General features: G+C 45.4%; 2 protein-coding genes and 1 long non-coding RNA gene across 6 annotated transcripts; 1 reads left to right on the plus strand and 2 right to left on the minus strand.

Annotated features, from left to right (window-relative positions):
• Positions 1-148: 148 nt before the first annotated feature.
• NUP85 (nucleoporin 85) lies at positions 149-16,697 on the minus strand. 3 transcript variants are annotated; one of them, XM_053960295.1, is made up of 19 exons: positions 16,448-16,697; positions 10,840-10,933; positions 10,573-10,735; positions 10,166-10,236; positions 9,787-9,830; positions 8,975-9,044; positions 7,971-8,092; positions 7,522-7,656; positions 7,082-7,204; positions 6,594-6,725; positions 6,118-6,224; positions 5,760-5,843; positions 5,521-5,586; positions 4,896-5,047; positions 4,687-4,804; positions 3,259-3,359; positions 1,553-1,704; positions 908-994; positions 149-320 (listed from the first exon to the last, which is right to left on the minus strand). In XM_053960295.1, the coding sequence occupies exons 1-19, from the start codon at positions 16,667-16,669 to the stop codon at positions 219-221; spliced, it is 2,145 nt and encodes a 714-aa protein (XP_053816270.1). In that variant the 5' UTR covers positions 16,670-16,697; the 3' UTR covers positions 149-218. The 3 variants fall into 3 exon arrangements, with proteins under 3 accessions (XP_053816270.1, XP_053816271.1, XP_053816272.1); XM_053960296.1 differs by lacking the exon at positions 16,448-16,697 and adding an exon at positions 12,084-12,161; XM_053960297.1 differs by lacking the exon at positions 16,448-16,697 and adding an exon at positions 11,049-11,185.
• On the minus strand, positions 12,404-16,437 carry LOC128797590 (uncharacterized). Of its 2 annotated transcripts, none has more exons than XR_008434186.1 (2): positions 15,859-16,437; positions 12,404-15,080 (listed from the first exon to the last, which is right to left on the minus strand). It is a non-coding gene; the product is annotated as an uncharacterized LOC128797590 (long non-coding RNA). The 2 variants fall into 2 exon arrangements; XR_008434187.1 differs by lacking the exon at positions 15,859-16,437 and adding an exon at positions 15,411-15,847.
• A 171-nt stretch (positions 16,698-16,868) lies between the features above and the next one.
• On the plus strand, positions 16,869-23,601 carry SUMO2 (small ubiquitin like modifier 2). Its single transcript, XM_053960519.1, has 4 exons — positions 16,869-17,134; positions 18,461-18,592; positions 21,612-21,683; positions 22,907-23,601. Exons 1-4 carry the CDS (start codon positions 17,114-17,116, stop codon positions 22,967-22,969), a joined length of 288 nt encoding a protein of 95 aa, XP_053816494.1. The 5' UTR covers positions 16,869-17,113; the 3' UTR covers positions 22,970-23,601.
• The last annotated feature ends 1,365 nt before the right edge of the window (positions 23,602-24,966 follow it).

Raw genomic sequence — 24,966 nt, forward strand, 5'->3', positions numbered from 1 at the left:
GTAGTGAGGCTCACTTCACCAGGGGAGGGCTGCCAGACCAAGCTGGAACAAGCAGCTGTAACATTTTGATGCAGGTGCTTCATAAAAGGTAAAAAAAAAGTCTATGTAAAGTTGTTTTTGGAAGACAAGAACAAATGACCGAGCAGTCTGCAAAACAAAACATTTATTCTTAGAAAAAGTCAGTTTATGTACAGCCCTAGAGGAACACCCTGCAGTCTTCAAGACCCTTCCACGGTACCTTCTTTGACGATGACTCGTGCGAGGTTCCGTGCAAGGGCAAGTCTCAGCATTTCCACTTTGGTTGTCTCAATGTCATCCTCCTGCAAGGGAGCAGAGCATGGGTTAGGAGACTGCACACAGCGATGAGCTGGTGCCACAGTCTGTCTCAGGGTTGGAAAGTGAAGATGCAGGTCAGTGAGAGGTATTTGCCTGTTACAGGGGCCCCCTGAGAAGAGCAAAACCTACATTTCCTACTTAATAGCTCAATCCAAGACAGCATTGCCAAGCCTTTTCATTCCCTGGATGCTACGGGGCTTTGCATGTGCAGCAAATAGTTCCCTGTTCTGTGCCTGGAATGCTCAGAGCCAGAGCTGATGGATCGCACCATCTCAGCTCTTCATTGCCCATGTAATGTGCAATTACTCATCTTGGAAAAGCATCATGGTCCAGTGCAAACCATCAGAATATGAGGAGTAGGAACACTCCTGCACTGGGTTTGTGAATACTTCAGTCTCTGTTGATGCTTCATTTGACTGCTGTGAATCTGCTGTGCCAGTCTCTGGGACTTGGGCTGTCCCTCTCTTATGACCTCACTAGGAATATAAATGTAGAGTTCCCTCCCTTACCCTTCCCATGGCCCTCCTCAGAACTTATCCCCTTATCCCATTGTCCTCAGAACTGGGACTACCTGGAATTTCTGCTTGTCTGGATTCCCAGCTGTCAGGTCTTCCAGACATCGCATCAACTCGTATGTCTGCTCTGCTGAAAATATGACCTACGGAAATCAAAGTATTTAATGAAAAAGATCAAATTTACAGACATCACACAGGCTGAGAAGATAGTGCAGCTGAAGAGAATGCTTTTACACTCCCACAGATCCATTCTGACCCCTGAAATCACAGGATCCAAGGATAATTCAGGCTGGATGTGACTTTGGGAGGTCTCTAGTGCCACCTCCTGCACCAAGCAGGGTCAGCAATGAAGTCAGAGTGGCTGCTCTGGGTCTGTGATTGCTGAATTATCTTTTTCTTGATGGATTTTGAAGGAAAAACTCTGCTTAGAAGCACTGGAACAACCTTCAAGCCAAGTACTCAAAGGAGCTGAATGCAGTGTGTGCTAAAATTACCAGAGCAGATGATTTCCACTGCTGTTGTAACAGGAGGGAACCGAACTAAGAGTCAATTTATCCCCTCCTGGGTCCCTGTGTGTTCCCACTACTGGGACACTTGGAACTGCCAGGGACAGGTCCTGGCAGCAAGAGGAAAGGACGGTCACCACTCTGAGCTCCCTTGTCAGGAAAAAAGAAGAGGCCCCCTGCGGGGCAGGACCTCACCTCCTTCTGCTCCAGCAGCGGGAGCGCATCCGTGAGCAGCGTCATCCAGAAGGAGCAGGGGGCGATGTGAGCCGTCATCAGTGTCAGCAGCAGCCGCGCTGCCTCCAGGAACCGCTTTTCCCCGTAGAGCCGGTGGAACTCCCGGTACTTCCCTGCCACAGGGTGGCCAAAATGAGGCATCAGGGGCTGCTGGGCCTTGGGAGATCCCTCTGTTCCCACAAAGAACCACCCCCAACCAAAATGAGCCCGAAGCAGCCCACTCTGGGGGCTGGGAATCTGGTACATGAAGGAAGATGACAACAGAGCCGTCCTGAAAGGGCAGCCAAACCCTGCTGCTGTTCTGGGTGAGCTTCAGAGTTTGCATCAGACTGGTCAGGGGCTGCTGCTGCCTCAGGCTGAGTGTCTGCAAGGGAGCAATGCCCCAGTGGCTTCGAGAGCAGAGAGAATGTCCTTTTTGAGGTCACAGAGCATCTGTGTAGCATCAGGAAGTCTGAAAGGCTGCACCGTCTTCCTCAGTTGTTTAAATGTAAACTGGAATCTCTGCTAATAGGGAAAGTTCTGCATTTGCTAAGAATTAGTGAAATCAATATCCAGCATGAGAGAAGTGGCTGAGGATGGAAGTGGGGGTCATTCTGTATCCACTAAACTGTCACAATACTGGAAATTAGTGATTCTCATTCAGATTCAGCTTGACTAATGCCTGAGCTCAAGGCAGAGACATGGGGAAGTTGTCCAGCAAAGGTACACCAAAGGCTCTAAAAACCCGAAGAGAAAAACAGGCAGAAATATTTTCAGGCCTTTCGGATTGTTTAGAAAGAGCAGAAAGGGAAAAGGCTTCTCTGGGGCTGACAGTTACCAGATGATGCTGGGCATGCAGAGCTGAGGGATTACCAATTTGGTAAGTTGTGTTTAGCTTCTAGACCTAGCTTAGGGTCAGCTTTAATGAAGGAATATCAGTTCCAGTTTTACAAGCTGGACCAAGTGGAAACAGACAAAACTCAAGCTCACCCTCCCCCTAAGGATGGCATCAGGTAGAGTGTTGACAGCTATTCCAAATTCCTATCAGATTCTGGCCCCTGAAATTGAGATTCCTACTCAGAGCATCAGAGAAATAAACTTCCTGTTTTGGTCCATGAATCAAAGGCCACAGAGCAGCTGCAGGCAGAGGGGCAGGTTACCACAGCCTGCCTTGTGCCAGGCAGGAGAAGGAAGCTGTGGTACCTGAAGGAAATAAGCTGGAGGCCCTCACTGTCTCTTGGCACAAGAGCTCAGTGAGAGGGCAGGGAGGGCCCTTGTTCCAGTGAGCTTGACTGGCACACTGAACCTATACACTGGAGACTCTGGAGAACTTGGTAAAATTGTAACAAGGTCAGCATAACTTAAACCAATGGATTACTCTTCCAATGAACCCCCTAAGGCAGCATTTGTTAGTATTTCAGAGCCTCTCAAGGTAGTGATACAGTCTGGAAAAAGAGGGAAGGAGAAGTTCGGAGTGTCAGGACTTAGGCCTGTCCTGCTCACAGCAGAGCAGGAACCTGGTGTGGTAAAGGCCACCCTGATACAAGCTGCATCCCAAACCACATTCACCATTTGCTTTCCCCTCATCATTAAACCAGGAGGCAGCCAGATGGAAGAAAGCATAAATCCAAGTAATTCCATGGAGTTCTCCATAGCAGACCAGTATGGACACTGTAGGCAGCTCTCACCAAGGAATGTGAGCCGGTCACTGAGCAGCATGGATGGGCCCAAATTGTCAATGAGATCCAGGTCAGAGAAACACCCCCTTTCACAATAGTCCTTAAGGAATCTGGGGAGAAAGTGGAACACAAGGAAAGCTTAGAGGGGAGGACATCATCCACAACCACTCTGTATCTCCTAATCCCTTCCCAGAAAACTTGACTGTACAGCTCAGTTCCATCTTAATCAACCTCCCCAAGGGTTTCAGAAGTTGTCAAACATTCCCTGGAAGTGGCCAAGGAACTGGTGTAATGTACATTTAACAGATACTTCACTGATTCTTCTGCATTCTGTGGTAGTTGAGATCTATTTTTTAAAAGGAGTAAGTAAAGGAAGGCAGGCAGGAAGCTGAGGCTGGTGGATGCATAAGTAACACTCTCAGATCATAACAAAAGCTCTGTTTTTCTGCTGTGTAAAAAAGTTGATAAGCAGCAGGAAAAAAACAATGCTAAAAGCTTTTCATCTGTTTTGTCACAGCCTCCATTATGCTGCTTTCTGCAGAGCTGCATCCTGTGATTTTTTTTTTCATCCTTCTGTTGAAGGAAATTTAATGATTCCCACTCCCTCAAATAACAAACAAAAAACCACCCCAAACCTCAGATTAGCAATATCTTACCACCTTTTGCCAGTGTTGAAGACAGCGTTGTCTGGCCACCTTCCCAGAGTGTAATTTCAAAATTATACTCTAACTATGCAAGGACTGGTCTCTGCCTATTTCTAATTAGTGAAATCCACACAACATGGATTGTTAGAGATTATAAAACATAAAGAGTTGCCAGAGCTTTTGCTGAGGCCTGAGCCAAATGTCAATATTGTCCTCGCTTTGATAACAACCCTCCCACTCCAGGAAAGGTCAGGAATTTTGAGAGGCTCATACAAAGCCACGGATATGATAAAACCACTCACTGATTCAAATTTTTAGTAGAAACAGTGACATTTTTAGTAGAAAATGGTAACTTAAGTGACTCATACTGGCTTGTTTAGAGGTTGTGAGGTGAACTTGATTACAAATAATCTGCTGAATAAAGCACAGGTAGGGACTATCCTCCACCCAAACAGCCCCCTGGGTCACTGTCTGGACCATCAAACAGCTCTGTCACAGCAAGTGAAGGGCAGAGGACAGAAGCTGTTAAAAGAAATGTTTATCCAAGTAAGGTCTAAGGGGGTTGGACTCTCAGATAAAGTCAATCTGTTTTGTCTCTAGGTGTCAGGAAGGAAAACAACCTAGGGAAGGCACAGCTGGGGGTATACTGCAGCAGAGAGCACCTGAGGGTGTTGTTTTCTGGTCCAGAAGGTGCCTGGCCCCACCTGCAGCAGTGGGAGCTTTCCTGGCCCTTGACACAGCAGCTACCTTCCCCCTGTCCCCCCCAGCCTGGGAGCTGCTGGCTCAGCCTCACCGGTCCGAGATGAGGGTGGCAAATGCCGCATCCTTGGCTCGGATGCTCCAGGACAGGGCAGAGCCCAGGCGGTTGTTCCGCAGAGCCTTCATGGCCATGATCTTACAGATGCTGCGCACTTGGGGGGAAACACAGCAAAGGAGGGGAAGAATTAGTCTCAGTGGGTTCAGCTGGACCACTGCAAAACAGTGAGACTGAAAATGCACCACCTTGCTCATGCATCTGCCTCTGCTCACAGATCCTCAGCACCTTGAGGGCCTTCTGCTCCGTGCTGAGTGGGATGCGCTCAATGTGCAGCTCCAGGTACACCCGGCCGTACTCCGGGCAGTGGTCGAAGTAATCCACCCCCAGCTGCCACAGGCTGAGAGAGGGGAGAAATCACCACCATTCCAACCCTAGAAATCTTCAATGAGCACAACAGTAAAGCCCCAAGGAGAATCTGAGCCTGCATTAATAACTGTTAGCTCTGATTAACTTTGCATTCAGTCCTGAAATGGCTTTTCCATTCTACCTCATGCCAGTTCCCTGTAACATAACTTTTGAATGCCACAACTTTGGAACATGTGCAGCTCGTAAGACCTTCAGTGCAAGGCACTCTGCACGGTGGCAGGAGTGGCCGTGCCCAGGTCATGAGGTGTGAAGGGTGCTAACAGACAGCTTTTGTCTCCATTCAGGAAGGAAAATGTGCCAATCTTGTACAAACCCTGACACCTCTGCTGAAATTCTAAAAGTGGCTGCTCTAAGTTTTGCCCTTTTATTTCATGAAAATGCAGTTATTTGTTTTGGCTGTCTCAGCTAAGTCTGTCCTATAAGTAATAAAACAAAAGTTGATACCTGTGATGGGAGAAGAGTCCTGAGGCATACTCCAGCAGGAGGAATTCACGCATATTTGAACCAAAACTGGGGTGGGGAGAGAGAGTAAATATCCAGATATTATTATTTGCATCTCACTGGAAAAATCTGATGACTTTATTTCATAAGTACTGTCAATTTCTGCAGCATGTTTTTCTTTTTTCTTTTTCCCCCTCTGGGCTATCTTAATCTTTATTCAAATAATGCAAATAAATACTTACTAGAGATTGTGAGACTGCAGGAGTTTGCAGTGATCCAACAGGTCAGTCAGATGAGCCACAAACCACCAGTTGCTCAGGACAATGCTGTGTTTGAAGCAAAAGAAAAAACTAAGCCTAACACTGCCAGGGACTGTGTCAGGTTTTCCACAACCATTTCTTACCAAAACACAGCTCTGTTACAGTCCAAGGTCAGGCTGCAATGTCCCAGACCCAGTGAAATACTTTTAATTGCTGCCAGCTTCACGTATTTTTGCTAAATTCTTTGCAAGGATGATCAGGGCTCTGTACCCATACCCCCGCCCCAAATACACAAAAGCAATACTGTAGAACTAGAGAATCAAAAACCTTAAAACTCAACCTGCATTCCTTGATCACTTGATGCATCTCAAATTCAAAGGCTGCCATTAAAATCATGTCTAGAGGCTCAGGGCTGCTCTCTCCACCCAGGAACAGGTCCATACTAGACTGTGGAATGAGATGACAAGACATGATAAATGCAGAAGCAAGACATTTGTTTGGATGTAGCAGTTATTTTATAGGAAATAATAGGTCATAGAGGTTGAACTCATTAACAAAATGGAATTTTCCTCATTTTAGTATAAGGGAACTGGGAAAACAATTTCCAGGAACAAGACTGGAATGTTATGACACTGAAAAGTGACCCACTGAAAAGTGGGCCTTCAACTTTATCACTCTCCCAGTCCTTTTACAAACTCCAGACAACATCTTACAGGCATGTAGTTGCTGTAAGACTTTTCCCTACGTTTTTATTTCAGTGTAGTAACCCTTTTGTACTTGAAACATTGAGAATATTAGAATAATTGTATTTCCTACCTGTGCATAGAAACGCAGCTCCATCGGCCTCACTGTCGGGTGAGAATACAGTAGCCGCGTGACGAGGAAGTGATACCAGGTGGTCATGAGATCCTTCTTCTCCAAAATGGCATCTTCATCTCCCAGCAGTATCTAATGAGAGAAAAACACAGCAGGAATGCTGCACACTCAGTGATGGATACAGCTGCACTCCAGCTCTCCAGAGGCATTACTCCTGTTCTGAAAATTTGTGTGAGGATAATCTGCAAAATAAGTGTGAGGATTTATTCAAAATTACATAAACAAAGATCTTTCTCACAGCTCAGCTTCCAAATCAGCCTTAGGATCTTGGACAGGGAGAGAAACCCAACTGCCCAGGCTGGCAAACCATCAACAGAGGACAGGAGAGCTATTAAAGTTACTTATGGCTACACTGGGCTCCTGAAATCCACAAGGATAGATTCAATACTTTAGTCCAAGATTTTCCTTTGTTCCCAGCAAGAACACACCTTGCAGATGGACTCCATGTGGGGATTGGAAGCAAAAGTTCCATCCTGTAGATACCGTTGACATTCCTCGTGCCAGTGCTGCCACTTCAGCTCCAGCTCTGTCAGTGTCTGTGTATTGCCAAGCTGAACAGAGGCATAAAGGAATACAAGTAATAAAGGAAACACCAAGTCAAATCACATCAGGCCACAGTTTTTGGGCCAAACTCACAGTCACTCCTGATAAAAAGCTAAACATGAGGCTGTCTGTCATCTTTCTGTGTTGATTTGTCACCTAACAAACTTTTATCTGAATTGCTGGGTCTCTGGGCAATTCAAGAACACAGATATTACTGTAAAGGAGTAAGACTGAGATATTCTAAAGGGGAGCAAACTGTTACAGGGGATACAAACAGGAGGCTTTCCCAACAAACTGCATGAAAAAAACCACACTTTGTACATACACTGGGCACAGGCATCTTCTTCATCAAGTCATCCAAGATTTTGTACATGTTCATGGATGCGGGATTGGCACTGGCTTCCTTGGAGAGCAGGTGCCGCGCTTCGTCCATCCGGCCTTGGAGCACAAAGACATCCACCTGCAAAAACCCCATCCATGAGCTCCACACTGGGCAAGATTATGGAGCACCCAGGAAAGGGATCAGAGGGGCCTTTTAACCTGTGATTCAGGCAAGGGAAGTGGAGATAAAATGTTTAAACTGTAGGCACTGGTAATTCAAGTAACAGTGGAAGGCTTGACCTCTATGGGTCAGGAAGGATGACGATGGGAATGAGAATGGCTTCATCCTACACAGGCAGACAGCAATGAGGTGTCACGTCCAGCAGGGAAGAGGAAGGAAAGCACAGACATGAATTCCTGTTGTTTAAGAATCTTCCAGGTGCTGACACTCACCACGTTCCAGAAGAGCTTGTGTTTGGATGGACTCTCACTGCTCAAAACTTCCCGGACCATGCTGTCCACGTCACACACGTGGAGCCGCACCCAGTCCAGGAGGCGCAGCAGGAGGGGCCCAGCTGTGCAGACAGATTTCCCTCTGTTAGTTCCCACCTGTTTGTTCCCAAACTGCTCTCATTTTATAACAATTTGACATCCCTAAATGAGATTTACTGACTGGATTTCTACCTGCCACCCCCAAATTACAGAATTCCTTAAGCAAAGAGGCTCTGGGAGCACCCAGCCTCTGACAGGTTTTCCTGTGGCAACATGGTCCAGTAGAAAACCCAAACATGAAGAAATAAAAAATGAGTGATCCAGATCATAAATCTTGCAATGCCAAGAGACAAATAGAATATTTCTGTTTATTTTAGCATAATTTCATTATTACTAACTGAATAGGTAGAAGAAATTCAGTACTAGGTGATTAATTTAGATTAAGTAATCTATAATTTGTAAGTCTCTCCTGAATTCTGGGACTGTGTAAGTAGCACATTTGTTTGCATAATACGATTTCCTTCAAAATTATTTCCTACTTTAAAATGCCAATGTAAACAGACTGACTTCAAAAATGGCAACCTAAAGTTAAAGGAGTTGTATCAGAGCTGTGTAAATGTCAACTGGCATTGACACATTTGATATTTAAAGACATGTTTAAGCTTATAAATAAAATAAGATTGGCAACAGCTTTTGATATCCCTCCTCTTCATAATCTTTCTGACAAAGAAACAATTTAAATCAGAGTGAGGAAGAAAAGTAGAAGGCAAATTGAATAGCTTGACGTAATTCAGTATAAAGAAGGCAGTTAACTGAGGCAGAAGGGGTATTAAAAGGCTTACTGACACTCTGCATATCTCTAAAACATTAAACTATGACACAGGGAATATAATATACATTTTAAACAAATAAATATGCAAAGAAGAAACCCATCAGTCTTTGCACCAGGATAGTTCACGGCTCACCTGTAGCTGCTTCAACAAACAGAATCTCACAAAGGTTCCAGATCAGCTCCATTGCAGAGAGAATGGAAACCTGAAGGAAAGCAGGGCCAAGTTTCAGAGCTAGTCATTATTCCACTTGGGTTTTTTAACCACACAAAGGCATCTGCTGTCCACAGCAATCAGTTCTTACAGAGAAATATCATACTGACATTTCAGAGATAAAAATAAAAAGACACAGGCCACAGTTTCACACTCTTTTTTGGTCAGAAAACACTGACACTGTGTAATGAAATGCAGCAATAGTCTGTCACCAGTGAGCAACCTAACTGGTCTTATTTTCAGCCTTTCTGCACTTTCAAGATTCAATAAAAACATCAAAGGAAGAAAAGAACGGCCAATGAAGCAACATCACTGCAGCTGATAGGATGAAACTGGTGTGAGTACTCTGCTCCTCCCAGAACACTCCCGTGGATCTGACAGCTCACCGTGAACACCCAGAGGTTGCTATGAGGCTCAGATGCAGCTGATTGGAATCTGAGAGGTGAAACACCACACAGCAAGTCTGAAACTTTTCTTGTCAGCTTTGAGATGACAAGAAAACATCACATCTACAACAGCAAATATGTTTACAACATTGCAGTGAATTGAGGTGTTGGGCATCTTTATTGTTTTAGAAGCACAGAAATTAACTATTTATTTCCATTTATTCTTGGTCATGAACAGCACCTCATATACAAGGCAGAGTTAAATCTCAAGTGCCTCATGCCATAGTGGTGGCCAGGTGAATTCACCAGCCAGTAATCCACGTTCAACCTGATAGGACTGCAGATTACCTGAGTGCTGTACTGGCCTTGCAGGGCAGGGTCTCGGGTCGAAACTGAGGGAAAAGCAAATAAAGTCAAAGAGCAACATATTTACATTTAACAGCTGCTTCTGAGCTGTGATAGCTTTCCATATATCTGCCACATGAGATACGAAAAGGCTGCAAATCCCCAGAAAATCAATTACAATACGGTGGGAAAAAAACAGTCCATGACCAGATTTACAAACCAACTTGGAAATCTCCAGCATGGAAACAGAGTCTTGGTAGTTGCTGAAACCTACACATGCTATTGTACAGCAGTTACAATAAGTTACCATTACAATCCTAGTTTCATAATTGCAACTGGTGTTTCCTTTTCCTGCAGTAAGAGAACAAACAAATAAACTTACCAGCTGCCTGGTGCATGTCCTCCATGCAGGCTCTTATCACTGACCGGTAGTTTTTACTCACTTGAACCAATCTGCCAAACACAAAGAGACTTTGATTGGAGGGAGCTGTTGGAGTTTTAGTGTTATGCCCCCTATAGCCTTGCAAGTTTCTCTGCAGCAGCAACTCCCATTACCTGGGTGGATCCAGCTGGAATCAATGAGACTGTGCCACATTCTACCAGCGTGGTTATTGGAAGGATCCGAGCCTTGATTTGTAAAATACCCCCAAAATGGTCATTCTATCTAGCCCGCTGCTGATTCCAGAGCCAACAGCACTTGCCTCACCTGAGGCGTTTATCAGGCCTTGGCGCTGGCCCCCGGCTGGAGAAGGGGCAGCGGCTGCCTCCCACTCTCCCCCATCAACTCACTGCGCCTTCCGCGACTTCCCCGCCAGCTCCTCCTCGCTCCGCTGCAGCCCCAAGAAAATCCCGTGCGACTCGTTGAAGAGTTTCCGCAGGGTCTGGATGTAAATATCCTGGTCCCTGCGGACCACGAAGACGCAGGAGGAGCTCGGTGCTCCATCCCCGGTACCTGCAACAGAGCCCGTCAGCGAGCGGGCAGCAGCGCCCGCCCTGCCCTCACCCCAGAATCGGGATTGGCACGGGGAGCGGACAGGCATGGGGAGCGGAACCCACCTGCGCGGCCGAAGAGGGTCTCGCACACCAGCACCTCCGCGGGGCCCCAGGCGAAGCAGAGCTGCCGGGCCGACGGGTCCGCGCCCGGCACCACCTGTAGGGGGACGGTGTCCGTCAGCGGCGCCCCGGACCCGCACCGCCCGCAGCCCCGTACCGCCCATGGCCCCGCAGCCCAGGGCCTGGCCTTGCCCTGCCCGCCCATCCCGCACCACGAGCGGCGGCTCCGTGTCCAGCTCGTCCATGGCGGCGACCGCGCTGCTCCCGTTCCCGCCCGCCGGGGCTCCGGAGGCCCCTCCGGGCTGCCCGCGCCGCCGCCTGCGTGCCCCGAGCCCCGCCCGGCCCGGCCGCTGCTGCCCCGGCGGAGCCGCCGCCCGGGGACGGAAAGGGACACGGATAAGACCGCGGGTCTCCGCCGGCTCGGGACAGGCACCACTGCTTGCCCCGGAAGCGCCGCCCGTTCACGAGGCCCCGCCAGGGCGGGACGGACCCCGCTCCGCCCCCGCCCGAGCCGCCGTCCCTGAGGGCCGGGGCGGGCGGGGGCTGCTCCGAGCGGGCTTTGGGGAGGGGATGGGATGGGATGGATGCCACCCCATCACAATCTTCCTCATTTTCTTGTCAGGACAGATTCAGTGCTGAGTGGGAGCATTGCTAGCCCCAGGTGTGTAGCGCAGTGATGTCGTTGTTCAGTCAGCGCTCACAGATTCACTGAATTGGTCAAGTTGGAAGGACCACAAACTCAGGTCCAAATTCCCTGCTCCAGCAGGCTCATCTCAGAGTGCATGGCAGTGGGTTATGTCCAGACAGTTCTGGAATATCTCCAGTGAGGGAGACCCCACACCCTGCCTGATCTCTGTCCAAGTGCACAGTCACTAGCACAGTGTTGTTTTCACGCTTACTTAATTGACTGATTGCTGTGTAACAACCCATGTCTCCTATTTCTTTATGCACGTCAAACACGTGCAGGTTGAGAAGCCTCTAGGATGTTGAAGGTGATGCTCTCTGGAGCTCTTGGGCATTGATAAAGCTGACTAATCAAATTATGTGCTTTGATTTCATTGAGTTGCCTGCAGGTTGGGGAAGGACTTGTAATGAAGCAGGATTGAAGCAGGAAGAACTGCCACTGTGCCTCCCTCTCTCCCTCAGGGTCCAGGAGGAGGTCGATATCCCCTGGACACTGGGCAGAGGTGCCTTCTGAGGCTGCTGGAGGCTCATCACCTTTCTGTTAATGCTGGGAGCTCACCTACCATGGCATTCAACTCAATAACCTGGTGTGATAAAACACTAACAGCATCCTGCTGTTCCATTCTGTTCCATTCTCCTTCCATTCTGCTCTCTTCCCTACTTCTGTTACTCCTCACTTTTTGTCTGTGCTAGCCAATAAGCAAGTTCTTCAGCAATATACTTTTTAAGACAAGTATTAGCAGTGCAGCTTTGTTGGTCTTACAGCTGGAACCAGTCCCTCTTAGGGTGGTGCCTTCCCAGCACGCTCACTAAAAATTAACTTTTCAAGATAATGTAAATAATTTGCTGTCCTTGTATGACAAATGCTGCAACACTCCATGGCTAAATTGCCCTTTTTTACTTATCACCTGCTGCATCCATCATTTCCAATAAAAATAAAGCCAGCAATTATCTCTGGGAAAAGCATGTCATGTAACCAGTCATGCTGAGAAAAGGAAGTGGTGTCTGTTCAGGTCAGAAGGAATGAATTTTTGCAGGTAGAACAAATTAAAAATTCCAAAAGCTGCTTGAGAAACTGAAGACTCATCAATTTTAAACCCCTCATTGTTTATCATGGGTAAGGGTCTCTGTTTTGTTATTTGAGGATGTGACTGTATTTGAATCTCTGCTGTACAAAGTCAAATTCACCTTATTGACTTACACAATGGTGCTGCTCTGTGCTGCAGACTTCTGAGGATGTTAGTGGGCATTCCTAGATCCAGAATACCATTCCACACATCACTAAAAGGCTGTAGATGCAAATCAAAACCGGATGTCTAAAAACCCAGGAGTACGAGGCCTCCTGCCACTGTTCCTCAAGGCTAAGGTGCTGCTTTTGTAACTGCAGCAGTTTCTTGTGAGTGGCAGAATATATTTAGAATATCCATGTAATACTGTGTAGAGATCCACCGTGTAGGAGGTCGATCTAGGAGTGGGACAGTGTCCTCTGCTGCTCCCAGGTCCATCTGTGTGAAGAGACACTGAAAGCTGGAACTCTTTGATCTTCTCCTGCTGTCTCTTGGCACACAGCGTCCACTTTGCTCACTCCCTAAAAGTGTCAGTGGCTTTTCATATCCGCAGCATCTGTTGTTCTTAAATAGATGATTCCTGTGGAAATCATCTTGGGAAAGGTGAGTTTTAGTATGAAATCTTGACATTTTTTAGTCCTCTTGAACACTGGCTGGAGCTCCGCACATATCTAGAAGGGAAACCTTCCTGCTCACCTCTCAAGGAGGCTTCTGTGCCTCTCAGTCTATATAATTGAGCAGAGTGGGGAATTTCCATGTCAGCGTGGAATTTCACATTGCTCAGAAAGGCTTTGGAGTATGGGCTGTGGGTCCAGCAAGGAAAGCAAAGAGAAATTGTGGTTTACAGTCGGGAGAAAAAGAAAAAAAAAAAAGATCTGATGAGGATAGGAGTTACTACCTTGTGAAACAGGAGGTTTGGAAGCTATTTGGGGAACAGAGGGAATGATCAGCATCAGGAACAGGGAAGGCACAGCACAGTGAAGGCACACCTTTTGCTGTAGGCAAAAGGTATTTTCTATTCCCAGGGCTAAGCCAGAATTAATGAAGAGCAAAGCCTGAGCAAAGCACTCAGACCTGCAGGGCCTGAGCCAGTAACACAACGCACTCGTTCACACCAAATTACTGTGTGCTTTTGGTTATTGCATTGGACTCAGTGCAAAATAACTCTCAGTTTTAAAGGGGCTGGAGTTGGTTTTGTAGGCTAATGCTTGCTGATGTGCAGGAGTACGCACCTTCTGCCTGTAGCTGCTTTGGTGTCAAAAAACTTAATGTTTTAAAATCCCAGCATGAAGAGCACATATATGAAATGCCTGTATTCCCTGCCCTCTTCATCAGAGGGTGGAGAATTAAGCCAAAGAGCTCTGCAAAATCTAGATTTCATCCTTATAAAACTGCAGTACAAGAATGAAACAAAGTATGGAAATATTTTAAGAAACAACACATGGAATTTTTTTCTCCCAGAGATGGAATTTCTCAGGAATTTTCACTATGATGCTTCCCCATTCACTTCCCTTCAGCTTGGTGCATTGAAGAGGAGGAGCTCAGAGGGACAAAAAGCTTTGCTTTGCTCCCCTCTGCTGCAGCCCGGACCCTGCAGGAGTGGAGCCTTTGTAGTTCCCAGTGTGGCTTCTCTGCCCGCTGCTTGCTCCCAGTGCTGCTGTCTGGCCAGTTCCTTTGCAGGTTTTAGCACTGATCATTGTCAGCTCCAGTTTCTCAGAGTTTTCTCTGTTGCTATGTAAAAAGAAAAGCCACACAGAGATGAGGTTTGTATAAACCTGCTCTGTGATTTGGGATCTGTTTGATTGGTGGTGAGACCACAGCTGGTGCAGCTGAAGCTGTTTTCAGCCTTTCTGAGCACATCTAACTCCCATATGTTCTCATAAATTCTAGAGTATTTTCCTGTCTTTTTTAGCACATTTGTTCTATTTGTGATGCTGCCTTAACGTGTGTCTCACTTGGTGCCATTCCTGCCTTCAGTTCTTTCATGCCATGCTCAGGCCTTGGCCAACTTCATCCCACCTCCCCCAAAAATCCTCCTCCTGGGCCTGCAGCACAGGGATTTTCAAGGAGGGAGGGGGAAGAAGTGACAAGAACAAAATACAACAGGACTATCAATCCCCATGATGCCCTTCCTCCTATGTCTCTGTGATGTTGCATCATCTCTAAAAATAAAACTTAAGGTCCATTGGGAATCACAACTCATCTTTTGTTCTGTGAAGTACCCGTTGGGTTTGGAGTTTTGCTTTAAAAAGCCAGGGATGAGATAGAAGGGTGGGGATTAAGGTGCTTTGTTTCCTTGTTCTCACTAGTAGTTCTACTTCTTGGTGGTGATGATTTGACTTGAGAAGGTCCAAACCAAGTTGCCCATTGCTTTTCAGAACTCGAATTAAAGGAGAAGGGAGATCATCGGAGCCTGAGGCATCACACATGAAGGGGGATTTGGGTAGAAGTACATGGTCTTCCCCAGCCAGGGTGCTTCTCACCTCCCAGTACCTTAAACAAATAGAAAAATAATAGCATGAGTAATTAAACAGAGAAAACAGGCAGGATCAACTAATTGATCTTTTGACGATAAATCAAGTAAATTGACACAGATAGGAGTGGAAAGCAGAGCTCAAAGGATGATCTGTTTGAATTGCAGTCACAATTTGAAACAGCATCTGTTGCCTTCTTGGGTCGAACAGAACACTTCAGTGCCTGGGATTTTTTCAGAATTGACTCACTAAGACTCTTCAGTGGGAGTAAAATACTAAAACTAAAAGGTTCTATGAAATTCCAGGCTAAATTTTGGACTACAGGGGATTGTAAAAGACCACTGCTCACATTTTGTGGAAGCTCAGGTAGAAGCCTGGGACATCCTCCTGCCTCATGGCTGTGCCATTTTCTCAACTGGGAACTCGGATAAAGGTTTGGCTTCAGCTTCCTCTACCCAGTGGGTATTACTCTTCTGCAATTTCCAGAAAATGGCAGGAAAAATCCAATCTGTGCTCAGAAGGGGAGAGCTGGAATGTGAAGTAACATGACAAAGGCAGAACAGAGGGACCAGAACTGACACTGAAAAACAAGTGTGCAGCTCTGCCTCTTAAGTGAAGTTTCTCTTCAGTCAATATTTCACTGTGTGAGCAGTTTATTCTGGACAAGGAACATCTCTGAAATGGTGCAGAAAGCTTTGTCCTGCCAGGAGCAGGGGGTGTGTGACCACATGGCCACCTTGGTGTCATGACTCAGAGTGTTCCCACACGGAGCAGCACCAGTGTGGAGTGATGCCCACCTGGAAAATCCATCCTTGGGGAATTGACAGGGATCATTTTTCTGAAGTTTCTTTTCCATCTACGTGATGTAGAGAAGCATTTGACAAATGATGGTGGCAAGTGTAATGCTGATGATGAAAGGCACAGGAACCATTTTGTGTGAATCTGTGAAATCTCTGGAGTTATTGAGGATTTCCTCCTCCCTCCCATTGGAACGAACTTTAAGAAATCACATCATTGGTGGGTCTGATTTATGCAGTGTAATTGGTGTAGTGTAATTGTTGGGGTTCTGCAGGTGATCACTTCCTTCACAGACATGGCATCTCTCCTGTGGAGGATAACCCCTCCTCACAGGGACAGCCCAGGATTCTGGGGGTCTGCCATGCCATCAGTGTCCTCCATAACACAGTGAGGGGCACAAACAGGAGGGAGAAATTTGATGAGGTAGAGATGAGGAGATCACAGAACCACAGCATCAACGAGGTCGAAAAAGGCCTCTGAGATCAGCGAGTTCAACCTGTGCCCCACCACCATCTCGTCAACCAGACCATGGCACTGCAAGTGCCACGTCCACTCTCCCCCTAAACACCTCCAGGGACAGGGACTCACCACTTCCCTGGGCTGCCCGTTCGATTGGGAAAGCGTGCGTGCAAAGAACGCCGTGTGAGGCACTGAAGGGGCACTGAGGGGGCTGTGGCAGGCGGCCCAGCAGCTTCGAGGAGATTTGAGGAGATTTAAGATTTGAGGGGGCCAAGGATGCTGGGGATGGCTAGGCGAAGTTCTGTTCGGGGAGGGCGCGGCGCGGGGCGCTGAGGGCGGCCCGGCGGCCATTTTGCGAAGGACAATGCCCGCCGCGCGGGGCGGGGCAGGGGCGCGCGCACGCAGCGCGCGGGCTGCGAGGCCGCGGGCGCGCGCGCGCCCCTCCCGTCCCGCCGCCGCGTTATGTAACGGCCGCGGGACGCGCGCGCGCTCCCTCCACCGCCCCTTCCCCCTCCCTCCCGCCTCGCCCCCCCCCGCCCGGGCCTAGCTCCGCCCCCTCCCCGCGCGCCGGGACCCAATGGGCGGCGGGAACGCGCCCGAGGGGGAGGGGAGAGCGCGGCGGGTGCGCGCACGCACGGGGCAAGGCGCGGCCCCGCGACTGTGCGTGCGCGCTCCCGGCCCCCCCCCGCCTTCCCCTCTCTCTGTGTCCCTCTCTCTCCCTCTCTCTGCCGCGCTCGGCCGGCTCTGCCCCCCCTTTGTGCGCGCTCCGAGCCGCCCCCGCATCGCCGACTCGCCATGGCCGACGAGAAGCCCAAGGTGAGGTCGGCGCGCTCCGCAGCTCCCGCCGCCGCGCTCGGCCCCTCAGGCGGCGGCCCCGGCCCGCAGCCCCCGCGCCGCCTTTGCGCGCCATTTTCCTGCGCGGGTGGGGGGGGCCGAGGCCGCGGCTCCCGGGGCGGGCGGGGGATCCCCGGGGAGAGGGGGAGCGAGCCCGGGCCGCCTTCCCGCCCTCCGCGGGGAGAGAGGCAGGTCTGGAGGCGGTTGCTGCTGCCTTCCTCCTCCTCCGCGGCCGCAGCATCCCCGCCGTCTGCCTCGGCAGCCGCTGCCCTCACGGTCTTCGCACGGCTCCGGCCCCTTTGTGCCGCCCCTGGCCCCGCTCGGGGTCGGGGGGGCCGCGGGGGTTCCTCTCCGCACGGCAGGAATTAACAGAGGCCGCCGCCGGGGGGTTGACTATTTTTTTTTTTCTTTTCTTTTTTTTTTTTTTTCCTCTCCTCACCCTTCCTTCCTTTTTTTTTTTTTTTTTTTTTTCCCTCCCCCACACTATTTTCAAAACGAGTTCGAAGTGGCGGAGGGCGCGGGGCCGCGCGCGGGCTGACACATGGCGGGACCCAGCTCCCAGAAAAGAGGGAAAACAAAGCTGGAACTGGGGGTGCCGGACAGCCCCGATTCCCGTCCCTCTGCCCTGAGGCCCGGCCAGAACACGAGGGACCGAGCTGGAAGTTGATCCTCCGCAGTTTTCCTCTCCGAGAGGGTCGGGCTGCTTGATGTGGAGTTTTTTTAAACATTTTCTGAAGGAGAAGACCTGGGCTGTTTCAGGTTTTATCACCGTTTGAAACATAGCCCTTTAAAGTATCTGCAAAGTTTTTTTTAATAAGGACATCAAACGGTAGGAAAAAGTTTGAGGTGCAGTGATAAAGAGCCTTACTGCTGGTTGGGATCACAGTTATAACACAAATCAGCCACAACAGATTATAGTTACAACATAGGTAACTTAATTCCATTCAGTGAGAACGCTGGTGTTGCATATTGTTGTGCTTTTGATAGAAATAACTTTTTTTTTTTTTTTTTTCAATCTGTTTTGAATGCCTGGCCTGGTAATTCTTCATTACTAAATTTCCAGTCTGCAGAATGACAGCTAATATCAGATTTTTTTTTATTTTTGTATGTGGCTTTTTGTCTTTAAACTTTCAACTGAAAAGTGCTGACCTTTATTCCCTAATTCAAGGTTTCAAGTCAGTAAACAGCTTTAATATCTTTATTTCCTCCTTTTCAATAACCTGTTGCTCTTCGGTAAAATGTTAACTTCTAGTTTCATACCTTTTTTAAAAAGTGTTGGTTATTTTTTTTCTTTTATTTCCTCCACAGGAAGGAGTGAAGACTGAAAACAATGACCACATTAATCTGAAGGTGGCAGGGCAAGATGGGTCTGTGGTGCAGTTTAAGATTAAGAGGCACACACCACTTAGTAAACTAATGAAAGCCTATTGTGAACGACAGGTATGATCTCAGGAGAATGGTGTCTGGGGGAGAGCTGCTCTCCAAAGGGTTAGAGGAAGATAGTTAAAGTCTTAAAACTTCAATAAATACACAAAATGATAGAACAGAAACTAATTGTGCTGTGGGAAGTGTATCGTCCTTGGGGTCTGTTATAGGGTGGACTGAGAGGGTTGTGGCAGGAAATGGGTGAAATAAAGATCTGTTGTCATCTATGAAATCTGCATTTATAGGTGGAGACTTCTGGGAGGTAACTGCTGCTCTAATGCTCAGAAATATTTGTATGGAAAGGGTGGGTTTGGGATGAACTTAGGGGAGAGAGCTAAGTGATAATTGGGGATTTTTATAGCTCAGAGTGACTTCTTGGACTGGTCATTGGCTTCTGATTTATTAGCTTAATTGTACTGAGATAAGAAGATACCTTGAGATGGAGTTTGTACATTTAGTGATGAGCTTTGTCTTTTCTCTTGTGTCCTGGTTGACAAATGAATCTTCTGAGAGACACACACACCCCCCATGTATTTGCTGATGTGGTGGCAGCTGTAGCCAGTCTGTGAGACTGCAGGCAGCTATTGCAAGTTTTAAAAACGCCTGTTTGAATAGAGCTATGGAACTCTTCCTTCTGAAGCTCTTGAATAGGGAAATTTTGTCTCTGTTATCCAAGATATATTTTAGTGACTGTCTGCCTTGAAAAAGTTCTAGCTCTACAAAAGTGTTCAGAATTTGTGAATTTTAAATTTTTTTAAACATAAATATTCAAGGATGCTATTGCATACAATAAAGTCAGTGTAAGAGACTGGTGCAGCTATTTGATCACCAGGAAAAAGACCCTGTGATTCACATAGAGAGTGGTAAAACCTCTTCAGTTTGCCCTGTGCCACAACAGAATAAGAGTAGAGACAGGAAAAATTAGATCTTGCTGAACATGTAAATGTGTTCTTGTATGAGTGTTCTGTGGAGAAATTAGTGAATGTTGGAAGCTGTGAGTTTGTTTTTCCTACCTCAGTCATACAAACTCTTGTTATATTTTGCAAATCACTGTGTTGCTTTTTCCAGTCATAGAGTGCAGTTATATTTGTGTTCCAGGGAATTTGAGGATTGGTTATTTGTCTATAAAGTCCTGGCATATAAAATTTTTAAAGTGTCATTCATTCTTAGTTACTTTGAAGTAAGCAAAAGTAATATTCCAAATTGTCTTAGATTGCCAAAATGTTTACTCTGCTTAAAGAAAAACAAAGCCAAAGCCAGCAAAAAACACAAAACAAAACAAAAAAAAAAAACCACCCAGGTATCAACTGGAGGAAAAAAATCAGTAAATCCTGAGAATGGGAGACTTTTTTTCTGATCTTAGTTTTAAGCTAGTAAGTATCCAAAGAATATTTTTGTGGATGTGCATTTCTCTCTAGGTGCTTACTTCTGAAATTTTGCTGAATGTTTTTGAACAAAAAACATTTGTTCTACATGCCTCTAAAAGTTAAATTTTATTAATGTATTTATTTACCTACCTAGGTACACCCCAACTTAAATCCTTAAATTTGGAGAGGTGAAAGGCAACTTAGCAGCTATAAAGGGTGATAATAATTTATTGTGTGTAGTAGATTTAAAATGGAAGTAACTAAATTTGAGTGACCTGTTGAGGAGATCAAGACCATTTGTAATTAAGTGGTGAAAGAATCATCCATAGACCATACTTCATGTTTTGTGAACACTAAGCTCACCAAAGGACAGTTTTTCAGTATGTTTTCAGCTAACATTTATTTAGCTCATAAAGTTGTCATGAACCTGGACAAAAGCAACGCTCTGGGAATAGGAAATACATGTTTTAAGAAACACAGTATCAGAGAAAAGGGCTCAAACCAAATGTTGCTGCGCAGAAATGTGTCACTGCCATGAGACTGAGCCACACACTTCCTTAGACCAGATGATGTTGTGAGTGAATACTGCAGTGTTGTGATCATGCTGGAGGTGGGAACCATAAAGTTAATAAAAAAACTTTACTCACATTTATTAAAATATTTTTCCTGACAAATCTACTCCTCAGAAATAATTACTACAGTGTTTTCTCTTGTGTGTGACATCTGCTCTTGCCAGGCTGAATGAAGGCTTCTCTTCTAACTCAGAGATGCCAAAGCATGACCCTGCAATCCATTGGATTGGCTTCAAAAACAGACTGGGCTCTTGGATGAGTAGATACCCTGGAGAGAATGGATAGAACTGGAAAGGAAGTTTGTATCCCCAGATGTCACTGACCTGCCTTTGCAGGATGTGTGGTGTTGTAAAATACCTTGGAAAACTCACTGGTGATTTTGGAGCTGATGTTATGAGTAGGGAGGAGTTGGTTGTTATGCCCAAGTTACATTTTTCAGTCTGTTGACTCGGGTGAGGGTGAGAGATATTCTTGTAGGGATGGAAGAGGTCAGTAAAATGAGTGTTGTGTGGTAGAAATGCTTATCCAAAATACTGGCTAATTTTTGGAAATAGAAAATTCCTTTATTTTTTCCATCTGTGCATGGGAAAACTTGATACATTGTTTTCTTTATAATAGGAATTGGAGGTCATAAAGTTCCCATTTTTTACTCTTTGCTGCTGCAGACTAATTTTGTTGTTGCATTTGTGAAAGAAATATTTTAGAATACCTTTGTTTTTGGACAAGATCAAAAAGCAGTGTTGAGTGTCATTGTTGGACATTTATTACCTAGAGTGTTGCACCTATTTTTTAAGTGAATTACTCAAAAGCACAATAAACCTGCTGGCCTTTGGGGTGTAGCAGAAATGGCTTTATTTTAACTTAGTCAGTGGGGGCACTGTTGCTTCTCATGAGTTGTTGGATACAATGCAGTGCTTAATACAAAACAGATTGCAGGGATTTGGAGTGAAATGCCTAAAAGTCAGGGCATGAGGGAAGGATGGAATCTGGTGGCTTTTAATGATGGTGCTGCAATTCAGTGACAAATTCAAGAGTAAACTATTGAGTACTTTTACACCAGGTTTATTTCCCTTTGTGTTATTTCTCTTTGTCCAGGGGTTGTCAATGAGGCAAATCAGATTCCGGTTCGATGGGCAGCCAATTAATGAAACAGACACACCTGCACAGGTAAACAGCACAAGCAAGGCTAAAGAACTATTTGAAATTTGCTGCAGGAGTTGATGCTTCTGTTTCCTATCAAATACTTCTGTAAATGTGTGTATTACTGATAGAACTGGATCTTTTTTTACCATTATTTTGGCGTAACTACTTTAGGATAATTGGAAATGGAATCCAGGACTTTTGCTCTTTTGAATAATAAATCTGTATCACTGCAATAATAAAACAGAGAAATTAAGTACAGTGTACAGATGGCGAGTCCTGTAAAACTTTTGCTTTATTGATTCATGGCTCTGAAATAAGGATGGTAAGTTAAGAATTGAGTTTTGTAGTAGAAATAATGGACTTTAGTTTTCAGTTCTGAATTTTCAAAGGTGTTGCTTCAAAGATTGTGCCTCTTGTGACACCAATCTATGCAACTTCTTAATTTGCATTACTGATAATTGAGGCAACAGGATGATTTTTTCTTTTCCATCCATGTTTTGCTGAAGCTCAGACCAGTCTCCTTATAGCTTTGGTAAATGGCATAGACCAGTTTGATTTCCTGAGCAGCAATTGAGTCTGTTTAGAAGTATAACTTAAATTAGTTACAGCAGCTCCTTCAGTTTTGGTACAGATTTTGTCAGTAGGTGCCATTAACATCCCAGGAATATCAACTGTAAAACTTAGGGTGAAAAAGAATTATATTAATGAAGTATTGCTGTTCTTCACTGGCAATTCTTATGTGGTTACATGCCAAGTGTTTTTAATTTTTTTGTGCTTGCTGATCCTTGCTTTTACTGCCTGGTTGGGTAGAGGCTTTAATTCCAGTCTGCTTACCCAGTGCTGTAGCCATTTGAGAAGCAGCAGCCAACTGGAATTGTGGCAATGTTTTAAGATAAACTGAGGGAGTAAATAGGAGAACAAAGGTGCAATGGCAAAGCAGGCAACAGAAATCAAATCTTATAAATCTGTTTCTTAGGAGTCACGCAGTGTACCCTGAAGTTAGTACTATAATTCATTCTAGGTCAACAGTTATCAGTTGGCTTTTTTTTTTTTCTGTGCAGTTTCTTTGCTTTTGAGTTAGTGAGTTTTGTTAAATGTACAAAAGGGTGGTGGTGGAGGGGAGTGGGGCTTCTCTGGTTAAGTTCCATAAAAAATAAACATAAAGTCAGGAACTGTAAGAAAAACCCAGACTGCTATAGAGATGTGAGAAGAGTTGAAAGCCCTTTTTTCTTTTTTTTCTGCTGTAGTTGGAAATGGAGGATGAAGATACAATTGATGTGTTCCAGCAGCAAACAGGAGGAGTTTACTAAAACAAACACACAAAAAAGAACCTGCTACTTTCCTCTCCAGAACTGTGCTCCCACAGGCAACACTTCACAATTAGAAAAATGAGACTTGGTTCAGCCACATCCTGACTACTGCAGTATAGTTTTCTCTCTTCTCTCTGATTTTTTTTCTTATTCCTTTTATTGTACATAAAGTAACTGGTGATGTGCACAGACATAATGCATATTTTTTTTTTAACTAAATGGCCAATGGTATGTTTTGATCAACATTTAATGGAGATGGGGTGGGAAAACAAACTGGTTCTGTGAAAATGCCCCTCTCTCCGTTAGTGGCATGCTCCTTCTACTTTTACAGAATCACAGAATAAGCCGAGTTATCTTTATATTCCAGTAAGTTATTTTGCTCTCACTGTTCAAAAACAAAAACCTTGCATAACTTGTTTGATTGGATAATTTCAATGTTTTTCTTTTATCATTGTAAAACCAAGGGCAATTTTATAACTTTTTTGTACGTAGCTGTTACATGTAGAGCAATCTCTGTCTAAGTAGGGGTAAATTACTCTTTAAAAAAAAAAAAAGGAAAAAAAAAAGTCCTAGATAGTTTTCCCTTCAAGTAAAACGTCTTGTTGTTTAAATAAACTTCTTGTTTAAAATAACCAGTTTTCTTTCTTTTTCTGTGGAGTAATAGTACTCAGCACCTGTATTTCTTTCTCTGTAGCACTTTATGCTTCTCAAATCTCAGCTTTCTCTGTGGTAAGTAATCATAATCCCCCCCTGTCTAGGCAGAAGACTGTCAAAAAAGGAAAGGCTTCCTTGAGGTCTGTCAGTCAGCAGTTGAACTGGAAAGAGAAGTCTGTTTTCTCTTATTTTGATTTTTTTTCATTTTGTTGTGAATGTTCTGCTAAGCCAAAACTGTTTGATTAGGCAAACTGCAAAATACTGAACTACTTAGTAATGCCTTTGGGTTGAGCTCTTCTTGTCAGACTTTAATGGAAGCATCAATATTGTTGTTGCAGTAGTTTATTTTAAAACTCTGTATTTGAATGCTTATTGATGTAAACATCAAGTTAAAGAGAGCAAATAATTTCATTAACCTTCAGTTTACCGTGGTATCAAATGGGAGCTGCTTGGAAATGTAAAGCAAAAATAAAAAATTGAGTTCTGTTTTTGGGTGTATTTAGCTATGGTGGTGGAGATTCCAAGCTCTGCTTTACCCCACTGCTGTTCTGCTTGGAAGAGGGAAAGAGGCTGGAAGTACTGAAGGGAGATACAGTGATGGTGGTGTTTTTCACAAGTCTTTTCCACAGCACTTGAGTTCTTGGGGAACTTTCTGGGGGAAGTTTAGAGGTTGGAGTGAAATCCATGGACGTTCATGGAAGATTATATACCTGTCAAACCCACAGCCCCACAGCATTCTCTGATGTCCTAGGAATGTTCCAATATTTTATAGTGTTTGCAGTAAGTTAATGCTTTTTAAAGTATAAATTTCTTAGAAGAGGCCACTCTTTGGTGGTAGTTTTTGTAACCGTTAATTCAAGGAGTGATTATTACATGTGGGGCCTGTGCCTGCTTGAGCTGAAAGTTCTGTGGCAGAATGATGGGTGTGTGCATTTAGCTGATGAGTTGTGATCTATTTGTCTTCTGTCAGGAATAACACATTTGATGCTACATTAGTTCCATCTAATAGAGATACAGGGAAAATGAACATCTGTTTTTGCAGTTGCTTTTGAGTCTGTGGCTGAAGAATGTAATCTACTGTGTGCCTTTGTTTTAATTCAAGGAAATGCTACTGCCAAGCAGATTACTTCTCATTGTGGGATGTATCTTGTAGACTTCTGTGGTCTTTTGCAGGATTGAAATTCCTTCTTGTTAACAAATGTTTACATATCCAAACTCTAAAAAGCCTAGAAAAATTACTTTGAAGAAGAGAAGAGGGTGGTGGGGAAATATATTTCAACGTCTTTCCTAGGTTACACATGGAATACATTGCTCTTTGGCTTAGAATCTCTGGCTTTTAAGCT

This window comes from Vidua chalybeata, chromosome 19, assembly GCF_026979565.1.
Source record: "Vidua chalybeata isolate OUT-0048 chromosome 19, bVidCha1 merged haplotype, whole genome shotgun sequence".
Lineage (NCBI taxonomy): Eukaryota > Metazoa > Chordata > Aves > Passeriformes > Viduidae > Vidua > Vidua chalybeata.